Source organism: Orcinus orca, chromosome 4, assembly GCF_937001465.1.
Source record: "Orcinus orca chromosome 4, mOrcOrc1.1, whole genome shotgun sequence".
NCBI classification, from domain to species: domain Eukaryota; kingdom Metazoa; phylum Chordata; class Mammalia; order Artiodactyla; family Delphinidae; genus Orcinus; species Orcinus orca.
Window position 1 is genome coordinate 32,535,386 of NC_064562.1, and position 13,009 is coordinate 32,548,394.

General features: G+C 49.8%; 1 protein-coding gene across 1 annotated transcript in view; it reads right to left on the reverse strand.

Annotated features, from left to right (window-relative positions):
• Nucleotides 1–13,009, reverse strand: part of GATB (glutamyl-tRNA amidotransferase subunit B) — a 76,641-nt gene that overhangs the window by 1,610 nt on the left and 62,022 nt on the right. The window contains exons 11-12 of the mRNA XM_004263631.4: nucleotides 7,951–8,029; nucleotides 1,312–1,446 (exon numbers count right to left, since the gene is read on the reverse strand). Coding sequence (XP_004263679.2) covers nucleotides 1,312–1,446; nucleotides 7,951–8,029 — 214 coding nt within the window. The remainder of the gene's footprint in view (nucleotides 1–1,311; nucleotides 1,447–7,950; nucleotides 8,030–13,009) is intronic.

Consider the following 13,009-nt stretch of genomic DNA (forward strand, 5'->3'; position numbering starts at 1 on the left):
GGAAACTTAAATTCAGTTTCTTTTTTCTGTATTAGATATAGAATGAGAAAAGGAAACAGGGGAGGCGGTGACCTTCGGAGGAGGTTTCTGGGCTCCTGGCAAAGGAGGTGTCTGCTACCCCGCCTCCTGATTCGAAGGGAGTGAGGAGGACTGTGACGTGTCACAGCTGAGAAGCCGGTGCACAGGACCCGGGTGCCGGATCGTGAAGCCCCCGACCCCGCGGGGGCTCAGCGGGCTCTCCTCCCCTGACTCCCTGCCAAGAAGCTCGTTCGCTAGAAGACAAAGCCACGAGATGGCAACGCTCCCCGAGCATCTGGGTGGGGGAGTGCCTGGCTGGCAGGCTGGCAGGGCCGGGGCAGGGGGCGCTGAGTGCCTGTCAAACAGCCACCGCGTCAGGGCCACCCGCCCGACCTCCTGCTTCTGATCGGCAACAGCGTCTGCGAGTATCTGCGCAGTGCTGCATTCTGAGTCTGAAACTAAAAGTGTGTCTTTATCAGTCACTCCAGATGAGGCTGGAAGATGGAGATTGCCGAGACCCTGCACAAGCTCATTTTCCTTATCGAGAGCTCTTTACAGAGCTGTTAGTGTCCCCGCAAGCTGATGGGCAGGTGGTATCATTCTGAAAGGGATGCTAGCAATTTTGTTCCCCACTGAAAAATCTCTCTGGACAATATGATTAGACTTGGGGAGGGAGGGATGCGCCTCATTTTAGCTCTTCTATTGTGTTCTACGTTCAGAACACAGAATGACTTGATTTCCAGCTATGTTCCTGTCAAGGATTTTCTCCGTAATTTACAAATAATTTTCCCTTCTGCCTTTCTTCCCAGCTCTCAAAGGCACGGAACTGAAGTGTTTCCCTGTCTCTGCCCCTGTGCAGTGCTGCCTGCTGCTTCCTGATAGAGAGGTCCTCTTACAAAGCAGAGCTCGACAACCTTGGGAGAGGGCCGCAGGCCTGGGAGGTCGAAACTTGCTAACACCCCCTTCAACCGAAACTCGCTAACACCCCCTTCAACCGAAACTCCATGAGATCAAGGTCCAGGGGGGGATTTTCCTTCTAGGAAAAGCTGTATTTTTCCAATAGTCACCTAATTTCATCTCTTGATTCTAGCTTAAAACTGACAAAAATAACTGGGGGATTATTGATGAAACCGGGCCAACCATTATTAGGAAGCACCGCTGGGCTGCAAGGGGGAGAAGCAGAGGGGCTCCTGGCTGAGTCCTCAGGCGGCCCTGGCCCTGGGCCTCTGCCGGCGACCCCCTGCCCACCTGCCGCTGCGCGTGAAGACCCCCTTCCCCCGAGGGGCTAAGTACCACTTGAGGATGTGCCTCCAGCGTGGAGCGGCAGAGCTGCTCCAGCGCCTCTGCATCCTGCATCAGTTCAAGCTGCTTTTCTGCAACGATCTGTGCTGGGGTCTTGCCCTTACTCCTCCACAGTTCCTGAAACACCTGCGGGCAGAGAGGGGCGGGGTCAGCTCTTCTGCCAGCTCCACTTGCTGGGGTGGAAGAGCAGTCAGTGGATTCCCAGCTGCATGCAGACACACCCGGGGCCTCCCCGCGCCGAGCTGTGCCCTCAAAACAGAGCCCGAGACCCTGCCGGTGGAGACGCTTGGCGGAGACGGGTCATCCCCACTCGCCGACTCCAAGGGCACAGCAGGGAGGGCGGCGAGTGTGAGAAGATGATCACTCACAGGGCCCCTGCTGACGGGAGTGCCACTGAATTAATTAATTGCGGTGACATGTTGGTGAAGGATGGGGCCACACGGGCTGCAAAAGGGAACCACTGCACTTAGAGGGGGTCATGAAAACTTGGCCTCTGCTGGGAAACAGGAGTTTTTTCAGGGAGGGGGCGAGAGAGGAGCCCATAATGAAGATACAGAATGGAAAATAACGAAAAACATAAATCACAATCCTTGGGGCCCAAGGCTTACCACATCCATCCCCACAGGTGGATGTGGCTCGGAACCTGGCTAGGATAATGAGCAGTTGACGGTGTGGGTATTTTTCGACTTAAAGAGGTAACCAATTCCCACACTTAATAAAGTTGGAAAAAAAGGAAGACATTTGTAAAGAAGGGGTGTCCCAGGGCAGTTTTCCACAGCGCCTGTTTCTCTAGTGTGAGCTGGAAGGGGAGGGGATCCCGTTAGCCTCCAATCTCAGCCAGCAGTCAGCACTGAGCACTTTCCAGCCAGGAGCCCCTCTGCCCAGAGCAGTGTGCCTTCAGCTTGGCTGTCGGGCGCCCACGGTGACCGTGGCCCAGAGGCGTCTGGGGCGTCCTTCCGAAAGCGCACCTACAGGGCACACTCTGGCGATCACCACACAGCCCTGGCCGCGTACGCAGACCTGTCCCCGCTCTTAGAAAAATACTGAACGTAAGTGCCTCCAACCCAATTCTTCAAATGTGTATTCAGCCGACAATGAGAAAGGCATTGAGGAGAAAGGGGCACACAGCGGGTAAGAACCTCCCCTGCTCTCAGCGGACGTACTGATGGCGTGCCCACAGCACAGGAACCGGAGAGCAGACAATCTGTGATGCGGATAAGACTCAGCGTCTGGAGAGCTTCTCTGCCCCCTTTCCCTGACAGAGTTACTTCTCTTGAATAAGACTTACAATTTTAAAACATTGCTCCTAATTATAAAATTTAATATGTGTTCACTGTAGAAAATAAGGAAGGAAATACAGAAAAGACAAAGAGAAATCTTACCCAATTCCCATCCCCTCAAGGTGACCAATGTTAGTATTCTAGTATTTTCCCTTCCATGGTTTTCTTTCTGTTTTGTAACATAATTGTGATCACAGCACATATACAATTTGTAACCTGCTTCTGTTTCACTGATTACAGAAGTACTTTCTTGTATTAACAAAAAAATCCAATATTCATCATGATTTACTTAAATGACCCCCTACTGGTAGATTCTGACCAGTGTTTATTTTGTTCATCTGCAGTCTCCTAAAAAAGTTTCTAGTTGAAAATGTCCAACATTCAGGAAGAGAGAATGGAGATCCCGAGAGAGACCAGATCCCTAGCTTATAACAGAAGTCACCTGCAAGAGTGACTGATGAGCATCTACACAGCAACTCTTTACAGGAAAGCCCGGCAGGTGTGGATGCTGCTTGCAGCCCAGGCCTGGGAGGAGCCGAACGCCTGGCGGTCACAGGCCCCTGCAGCCACTGTGGCTGAAAGTGCAGAGCTGAGCTGAGCTGGCCGCCCAGGGGTCAGCCTTTGCCTGGCACCCAGTACACCTGGGACCCGACAGGCCCAAACACTGGTTGGATCTGCTTGGGCCAAAATAACAAGAATAAAGGCAATTGAGGCAGTCAGGGACCAAGGCCAAACCACATCTTTCAGAAGGAAAAGCAGGACAATGCTGGCACGATGCTTTTACATGCAGAGAGGCTGGCTGCTCCCTGAGAGAGTGGGGAGGGGTACCAAGGAGTGACCTAGGGAAGCACACCTCAGCAGCCTCCAGGAGCAAATGCCCGGTGGCTGCAGGGTTCTCCCACTCCCAGAGTTAGAACACATCAGCTTACTCACTTCCCAAGTTAGCACCCCTGGGCTGACGCAGTGGATTCCAGAATCCAATCCTCTGCTTGTTCCTATTTAAGGCACAGATTGTGCCCTCCTGGCTGTAGCCCAGCAGGGCGGGAGCCACTATACGGGGCCCGGCCGCCTCCAGGCCAGACTCTGCGGCCTCCCCCGGCCTCCTGGCTGCAAACATCGCGGCTCTGTGCTTGCCAACCTCGTGCTGCGGCATAAATCCTCAGCTTTTGTCTGTGCTTAATCACCACCCTGGGAAGTGCTATCGAAGTGCAATTGTTTCTGGCCAGGAGTGCACCTCCCAGGCCTGCAGCTGCTCACCCAAGACAGACCACATCACAAGGGGGTCCTGGTGCAGGGCCGGTCATCTGGGTTAATAAATGGCCACCGGGGTAGGGAGTGCTGCAAGCTGGGGACCCCCGATCACACCCCGACCACCGAAGCCAGCTCTGACGCATGGGGTGGAAACTCAGGCTTCAGTTCCAGGTGACTGAGCACACACCCTCCTAACTACTACCCAACCATTTCTCTAGCTAAAGCTATTTTTAAAGAATCTGGAGGGAAGGACAAAAGGAGAGCACACAGGCTCCTGGCCTGTCCCTGCCTGTTTGGGGCTTCCAGGGTCAGAGGGTGGCGGAAAGACCTGTTCCAGGGAGAGGGCAGGGAGGGAGCGGTGACAGACAGAGAGGGGGCCCCTCTGGGCAAAGGCAAGTATCGCGAAAGGTCATTCTTCTAGAAAGGCACAGACGTCAATCTAGGCCCTTAAGAGAAGCAGGGCACAGGAAAATGTGCAAAGAACTGACGCACTAAAACGGAGAAAAAGACATCAAATCATTCGTAAGTTTTACTGCACGACGTAACATTTTCTATATTAAAAGGTTTTTGGTGATTTCTGTTTAAAGTAGACCCCAAAGTAGACAGGAGGAAATTGCTTAAATGGCAAACTCACATGTTAAAATTCGACTTCCATCTCTGTGGAATCCCTGTCCAGCCTGGTCCCACAGGAAGCACTAGAGGGACAATCCCTGGGAGACGGTGGACCGTCTGCACTTACTCCAGGCTCGCACAGAGGAGACACGTAGGCATCTGGGGTGATTTCCCCCGGGGCCTGGCTGGCCAGCAGTCTGGACGACGCCCGGGGCCTCCGAGTCCCCAGAGGCTCAGGACCCTGGCATGCTAGCCGCAGGGGTGTTGTGATTCTGCAGGTGGGAGTCTGGTGTGCCCTGTCCTTGGTGAGGGGAGGAGACGGGGGCTACTTCATTAGACAGAACCGGATCCTGTGAGAGGAGCCCGGGTGCTTTTGTCTACAGTTACCAGGAGTTTGCTCATGGTGATAAATAATCTTTGAGTTTCTGTTTCTGAAAGACAGGGCTGCCTCATGGCAGCAACCTCTTAACTCCCCTGGGGCCCAGGGCGCTGAGGGGATGAGGTTTGTAAACCTCAGAAGCACTGTTGGGACACCTGGGGGCAAGGTGCAGTGAAATGTGTCAGGGATGAAAATAATGGACAGTCATGGAAAGGAGAGCCGGATGGCAAGAGGTGGATTAATAATAAATTAGACGTAAAGTGGGAGAGTCTTTGGAGTTCAGAACGTTCTCAGGGCAGGATGACTCTTTCTGCGTATCTGTCATCCTTAGGAGTCATTTTCTCAGTCAACTTTCTTTCTCATCTCCTGGTTATTCAGTCACTAGTAGGACCTCTTCCAGTTCTGTCAGAGGAAACACCAGTAACCAATGGAACCAGAGTCGTTCTGCCTCACAGGGTTTCTAAAACCTAAGGCCTACTTGGATTCCTCTGTCAAATTCAGTAAAAAATAATTATAACACATTTATGTGTTACATTTTACAGTAGACTCTAAAAATAAAAAAGACGCTCAATGTAATTAGTCATCAGGGAAATGCAAATCAATCCACCACGAGCTACTACTTTACACCTACTAGGAGATGACTATAACCAAAAAGCAGGACAATTACAAGGGCTGGCGGGGATGTGGAGAAACTGGAACCCTCACACACTGCTGACGGGACTGTAAAATGGTGCAGCCCATTTGGAAAACAGTCCGGCAGGTCCTCAAAATGTTCAACATACAACTACCACATGACCCAGAGATTCCATTCCTATAGGTACAGCCCCAAGAAATTTGAAAACATATGCGCCAACAAAACCCTGTACATGTATGTTCACAGCAGCATTATTCATAAGAGCCAAAAACAGGAAACAACACAAGTGTCCACTTACTGATGAATGGTAGGCAAAATGTGGTTCTACCCACACGATGGGATACTCTTTAGCCATAAAAAGGCATGAAGTACTGACACAACATAGATGGACTTTGAAAACATGACACTAGGTGAAAGAAGCCAGACACAAAAGGCCACAGATCGTATGAGTCCATTTATCTTAAATGTCCAGACGAGGCCAACCCATAGAGACAGACAGTAGATTAGCAGTTGCCTAGGGTAAAAGGGGTTAATGGGGCGAAACTGCTAATTGGATGCAGGGTTATGTTTTTGCGGTGATGAAGATGTTCTGGAATTAGATAATGGTGATGGTTATAACCTGTGACTATACTAAAAACCAATGAACTGTAGGCTTCTTAAAAAATAAAACTAAAAAACAGTACACTAAAACCTCTTATTTTCAAAAGCCTTATTTTTCTAACCTCCTGTCTGCCCAGCCCACAATCCACCCTGCTAACTCTATGTGTGCACAGGAAGCTGCCTGGGATGATGCTCACCCAATATTTTTTTTTTAATTTTTTAAATTTTTTGGCCACGCCGTGCAGCATGTGGAATCTTAGTTCCCCGAGCAGGGGTTGAACCTGCACCCCCTGCAATGGAAGCGCGGAGTCTTAACCACTGGACGGCCAGGGAAGTCCCATTCACCCAGTATTAATGGTAGTTATTTCAAGGTGGTAGAACTGGAAAATCTTTATATTTTTCAGCATTACTTAAGTTGTTACAATGAACAAATACCATTTTTTTCCCACTAGAAAATCAGTGATTTTTTAAAAAAACAGAACAAGGTAGAAAAATTAAAAAGCAAATCCCCTAAGGCAATGGTGTATAAGGGAGACGCCCTCATGGGACACACAATCAGACTTTTATTTTGGTTCTGTGATTGCCTTACAGAAGCCAGGATTCACCCCACCTCCTTTAAACATGCTAGAAGCCAACAGAATCCAAAAATGTCTCTATCTCTATCTGAACCCAGCTGTCAGCATCCCCCGGCAGTTCTAGTTTCTCCCCTCTGAACCTAACATATTATCTGCACTAGGTTTTCTTTGCTGGGGCAGGAGGAGTAGGAAGGGGAAGGTTTTTTCCCTCTTTGGTTTGAAATGCAACAATTCATTTGCTCTTATGTGTATATACAGTTTCTTTCTGCCCTCTGGCCATCTAATCATTCTGCTACTGCTGAGCGCTCTCCTAAACATTTGTATTCCTCTGACATCCAGGCAACCAAAACCCTTTCCTAAACGTGGCGCAGTCCCTATACTTGACAGCCTCACTTGGTGGTGGGTAAACAGAACCTTTATTAGGTCCTATCCCCAGTTTCACAGCACAGAGCTGGGTGTATGCTCCATGGTGCCTCGTAATTAGCCAAAACCAGCCGCTTTTCCAAAGCCTCACTATGTAACCTGCCACTACTGAGGACATGTATAAATATTAAACGCCAAAGGCACCATTAAAATAACATTAAGTTACTGGCTGAAGAACTGACAGCTGTGATATCTCAAGTCGAGATCAGGCGGCCGCCTTGGTGTTCTTTATCTTTCTGAGTGCTTATCTGTAAGAGTTTTCTGAGTTCCAGGGGCCTTGCGCCCACCTGAGACTGTCAGGTGGGGCTGGAGGTGAGGCGGAAGGCCGCCTTTGATGAGGATGCTCTTTGTCTGGGTTTTCACACACTGGGCCTGTGTTAAATTTGATCTAAGTGGGAGGCAGTCTGTCTGGCCTCACCCTTCTTGCTGGAAGACTGACTTTCAGGGGCAACCACGTGACAAGACAAACGAGCCCCTGGTACTGGGTGGGAGGCTGCAGAGGACGGGAGACGGAGGACAAGGGCCAGGGAGCAGTGTCGGCCACACAGGGCACGGGGGGAGCGCACAGGCCGAAGCCCCCAGGAGCTTCAGGGCCCACCTTTCACATAAACAAATGTGTGGGAAACATTCCGGGCAAAGCCAAACAACTACACCGTCTGGTTAGCAAAGATGAGAAGCAAATTACCTGCGTCATACATAGTACTGGCTTTATTTCATTTGCTAAATAAAATGTTTCTACCTCTCAGTATAAAAATAGCCCTTAGAAGCATTTAATACTTCAAAGATGAAATGCACTTAGTGATGGCATTTGAGTTTCACATAAAACATGTACGGGGCTGGCAGGGTGGTCGGACCCTTTGGGAGGTGGGGACATACCTGTTTAGCTGCGGATGAAGAGATGGCTTTCCTGTCCAGCAGGTCAAGCAGCTCAGCCAGGGCAGAGGGTGTGACAGGACTAGCAGCCCCAAAAAGGAGAGAAGAAACATGTACATTTCACTCTGTCGGTGTATGCATTTATGGTTATTTAAAATCAAAGCACGTGATTTTGTAGGTTTGAATAATTCAATCCACACCCAGGAACAGAAGTAACAGGCCAGTTAGGCTCTATGTTATTTAGTTATCTTGTACTTTAGGACAGAACACATTTTTGTGACCAGTGTTGTTTTTCTTTATTTTACTACCCAACAATAACCGCAGTTTGGCAGAAGTTGTAGTGACAGACAACTGCTCAGTTTAATTAGTCAAAAAAAGGAGGTGGCTGCAAAATTCATGAACCACGACGAGAAGAGAAAAAAACCAAAACCCAGTAATTAAATATTTTCGACTGAAAGATCAGCCTAAAAAGTACTTCAAACAGAACAGCTAACAAGGCCAGTTTTCGAGTGTTTTTGTGCAAATATAAATTCTTTTTAATCGTAAGAACTTGTCTTTTAGGGACGCAGTGACTACCAGCCATGTCGTCAGCCATCCTCATGGGCATCCACAAACTGCTCTCTCCCGCAGGCTCTCAACAGCTTCTCACAGAAGGGCCTGGAATTCATTATGCCTACACTTCTAGGAAGGGACTTATTTGCCAAGATCCCATGATATAAAAGGACGAGAGGCAACCAAAGGCGTAAAGTGTCATTAATTGACATTCTGGGGTGAGGGGGGTGGTGAGTGCCTAGGATTAGTGGAAAAGACTGAATTACAGACTATTTCTTTTAAAATACACTGTTTTGCTACTTTTAAACACATGCAGCAACTAGGCTAATGAAACACTGTCTGTCTGAGGTCATGAGGGGACCAGTTTTAAATAAACTGGAACGACTTATAAATAGCACGTTAGTGTGTCTGTGTAAACGAAAGCTTCTGGAACGTTTAACACTACTTGAAAACACCTTCTGTTTAAGTCTCAGTTCCCATTACTCACTATTAATTTCTTTGTTAAGCTCTTAGATAGTAAAAAGGAAACTACCGCTTAGCCCCTACTCCAATCTCCCGGAATTCCAGGCCAACCGAGTGCAAGTGCACCAGGTCTGACTCAGGTGCAGTGAAACCTCACAGGGCTGTTCACGTGAGGCAGCTGACACACAGAGGCAGCCCACTGTCCTGCAAGTGTCTGCTTATCCCGAAGTATGGATAAAAGATCATTCCAAGAGGATATTAGGTTTGCAGAGTGTCTGGACCACCCTGATTAAATCTCAGCAGGACGAGGGGCAGAGGGCTGGGAAATCAAGACACCCTTTCTCTAACTTCCCACCCTATTGACAAGTAATAAAGAATTCATGTTGTTTTAAAAATTCGGGTTTCTTGGATGTTCTACGATCCTAGTAAACATAAAGGTCAATTAGAGTGTAGACTGTGTGTAGAACCTGTAATAAGCACTGAGGTTGAACTAGATTTCTCAAGCCTGCAAACAAAAGGGTCCCCATTCCCACGTGAGCTGATGATAAAGGGACGTGAAGACAGAGAAGGACAGAAATAGAGTACAGCATGACTAAAAATACTTTGCCTTTCATCCAATGACCTTCATTCACTATGAAATACCTCCACTGACTTGGGATTTCTCAATCGCCCTTTTGTACCCACTGTGCTCGACACATAGTAGGTCAGCAGTATCTGTGTCACAGACTCCTTCCCCCCAACTGGAACACTGTGTCTACTAATTCCAGCTGTGCCAGGGCTCACCTCCAGTAAGACGAAGACAAAGATCAGGACCTGTCACCCTGGCCTTGAAAGGCCCCCCTCATCAGGTTAAATAAATAAATCGGCCGATTTGGAACAGAACAGCAGCAGAAGCACAACTGGCTGCTGTCAGATCACGCTGGTTTCTGGGCCGTGGGTGTGTCTCCACTAAAGAAGAGCCCGACGTGGAAGGCTAGTCTCCCATCCCCAGCCCGGCACATCTGCAGACGAGGGGAAATGGCATCTCTCAAGCCTTCCAACTTCACCCAATCCCCTAGAGCTCTTATGGGATCACGACTCTATCTCCAGCCTGGATTCTGGAAGCAGACACCCTGACACCTCCACAGCCACCCCCGTTCCTGTGAAATGTGCCGCCTGTTGCAACCCCTGAGCTCATTTTAGGCCCAAGCTCATGGGACACAGAGGCTCGCGGAGAAAGACAGGGAGACACGGACACCTAGGCGGCTGCTCAGCAATCCTTCTGTTCACCTCGCTAACGTCCCAGAGCCCCTGCCTGGCACTCCCACCCAAGCTGCTGTTCTAGAGCGTCTCCTTCCCACGCCCCTTCTCAGCACGGACCCTCACCTCCCGCATCATAAGGTCACCCACTGATGGAAGGCTCAGAATCTTCTGGGGTGCCCGCCTCCTCCTCTTCCATCAGACAGCCCCCTGGACCCATGCTCTTGCCTGCATCACCTGCCACTGCTACGCATCCTACTCGGACGCCGGGTTCCTCCCTCCTGCGGCTTTAACCCCACGCCTCCACGAGCGCTCAGATCTGCCCTGTCTTTACAGTGCCTCCAAGTGGTCTTGCAGTCACTTGCTTCTGCCTGACCTTATTATTATTATTTTTTACCAATGAAGAGCATCAGTGGCTACTGTCTGCCCTTGTTGTTTGGATCCCAACCCTCTCTCTCTGCAGATGCTGTTCTTTTAAAATCACCTCCCCTCACTAATTACCAAACATAATAGCTTCCCACCCTGCTGCACCCCCTGAGAAAACCCCTTCTCCCTGGGCCTCCAGTCTCTTTCCCCTCCTTGACTGCCCTCCTCCACCTCTTCCCACTGGCGAGGAGTGGCCCGGGCTCCTGTCTCTCCACACATGTTCTAAGCCAGGGGTCGGCAAACTTCTGGAAAGCGCCAGAGAGCAAATATTTAAGGCTCCGTGGGACACACCTGGTCTCAGTCATGTAGTCTTCTTTGTTTTGGTTTCTAAATATATGAGGTAATAATCATCCTTAGCTCACAGGCTGTATACAAACAGGCCTGCGGCTGTGACCTCTAACAGGCTCCCACCTCCTACATCCCATTCTTGGACGCTGCCCCGCATATCACGCTGCCGGACTAATCCTCCTGTGAGCCTCAGCCCCTTCTCAGCTCAAAGGCCTTCCCTGGTTTCCTAGTGCCTCAGGAGCTGCTGCCCGCAGCTGACCCGCAAGTTCAGGCCCTCGGCTGGAGTGAACAACTGGACAGCTGCACCTGCCTGATATCACCAGGAAATATTTGGTCAGGGAATCAGTAACTTCCACTTTCCTAACTAAATCAAACCTGGTATGAATAGCTATGAGTTCTTAACCAAAAAAGCAATATGCTCAAAATAATGAAAAAGCCAAGTTCAACAAGCACTTTTCTGGCCAGACCCTTTAAACACCAGTCTTCTGAGAGGTCTTTAAAGATGAACGCTCACTTGCAAAATCACTTCCTGCCAACGTGATCTCTGGAGTGTCCCTTGCCTGCTGTCATCATGAGACTACTGCTAGCTTTGCAGCTACTGCCCTTCTAGGCTTTGGAAACGTTAGCCCAGCTGCCGAGGTTGCTCACTGGTTAATGTTTGCTCCAAGGTGAGGCTGGTATACGCAGCCCAGGCAGTGGTTGTCTGAACTGTGTAGACTGTGAGAGCTGCTACACAGAGCTTGCTTCCTGTTCACTTCCTGTTCTACATAAACTCTAGCACAGAACTGTTGCTTAGCTTCCTCCTGACTTGACTTTGGAACAACCAAGCACACTTTTATTTAGAGTTTGGTGCCCTTGGAGTTCTTTTTTCTTTTTTTGATAAAGTTATTCACTTTATTTATTTATTTTTGGCTGTGTTGGGTCTTAGTTGCTGCTCACGGGCTTTCTCTAGTTGCGGCGAGCAGGGGCTACTCTTCGTTGTGGTGCGTGGGTTTCTCACTGCGGTGGCTTCTCTTGTAGCGGAGCACAGGCTCTAGGCACACGGGCTTCAGTAGTTGTGGCTCGTGGGCTCTAGAGCGCAGGCTCAGTAGTTGTGATGCACGTGCTTAGTTGCTCCGCGGCATGTGGGATCTTCTCGGACCTGGGCTCGAACCCGTGTCCTTGCATTGGCAGGCGGATTCTTAACCACTGCGCTACCAGGTGAAGCCCCCCCTTGGAGTTCTTAAGACTCTAGTGCTTACGAATTGTTTGGATAAATACCAGAGGCTCCAAGTTCCCTTGACAGTCTAATTTATCAATCTCAGCTCCTGTAGAAGCTCCTAAAATGGTTGTTAGCAAACCCCTCATGTCACAGATCAACATATAGAGAAACTGGTCTGGAAGTCAGGGGGCTGGCTCCGGTTTGAGCAGTTGTGCACCTTACCTCTAGGGGCCTGGATTTCCTCCTCTGCTAAATGAAAGAGCTGAACCAGAGGTAGCTCAGGTCTCTGCTGAGACTGAAATTCAGTGACTCTAGCAATCAGTCAGCAACATGGAAAACGCTTTTTAAAGCTAGGAGTTAGATCTCCTCCCAAAGCTCCAACCACTCCTTCCCGGAGCCTTTCAGATGAACGTGGTCTCGTCCCTCTCTGCTTGCACCGCACTGTGACTAGTTCTAAACAAGAAGCACTCCATTCTGCCTTGAGGTAAAAGCATTAGTGCACAAGTCCAGTCCTCCCCAGGACACAGAGCTTCTTAAGGGCCAGGCCAGCGTCCTGCTTGGCTCTCCACGAGCTCCGCACAGAGGGTGCTCTACAGCCAGTGCTGGATTCACGGCTCAACTCCCGCGACTTTCCACACCCTCCATGTTCCGGCTCGACCCCAATCATATGGTCAACTGTACTTTTCTGCCATTTTCCACCCTCTGCTCCTCCCAGCTATGCTCCCCCTGCTCCCCAAAGCTGCTGCTTCTTCGCCATCCCCACGCCCTGGTTCCTCACAGATGTCGCCTGGCCCCTCCTTCACCAAGACCTCTCCAGAGCCATTCAGGCTCTGGTACAGCTATACCTCCTCCATCAACTCTGCCTGAATGGGCCTGGGCTTTTCAGTGTGAAGA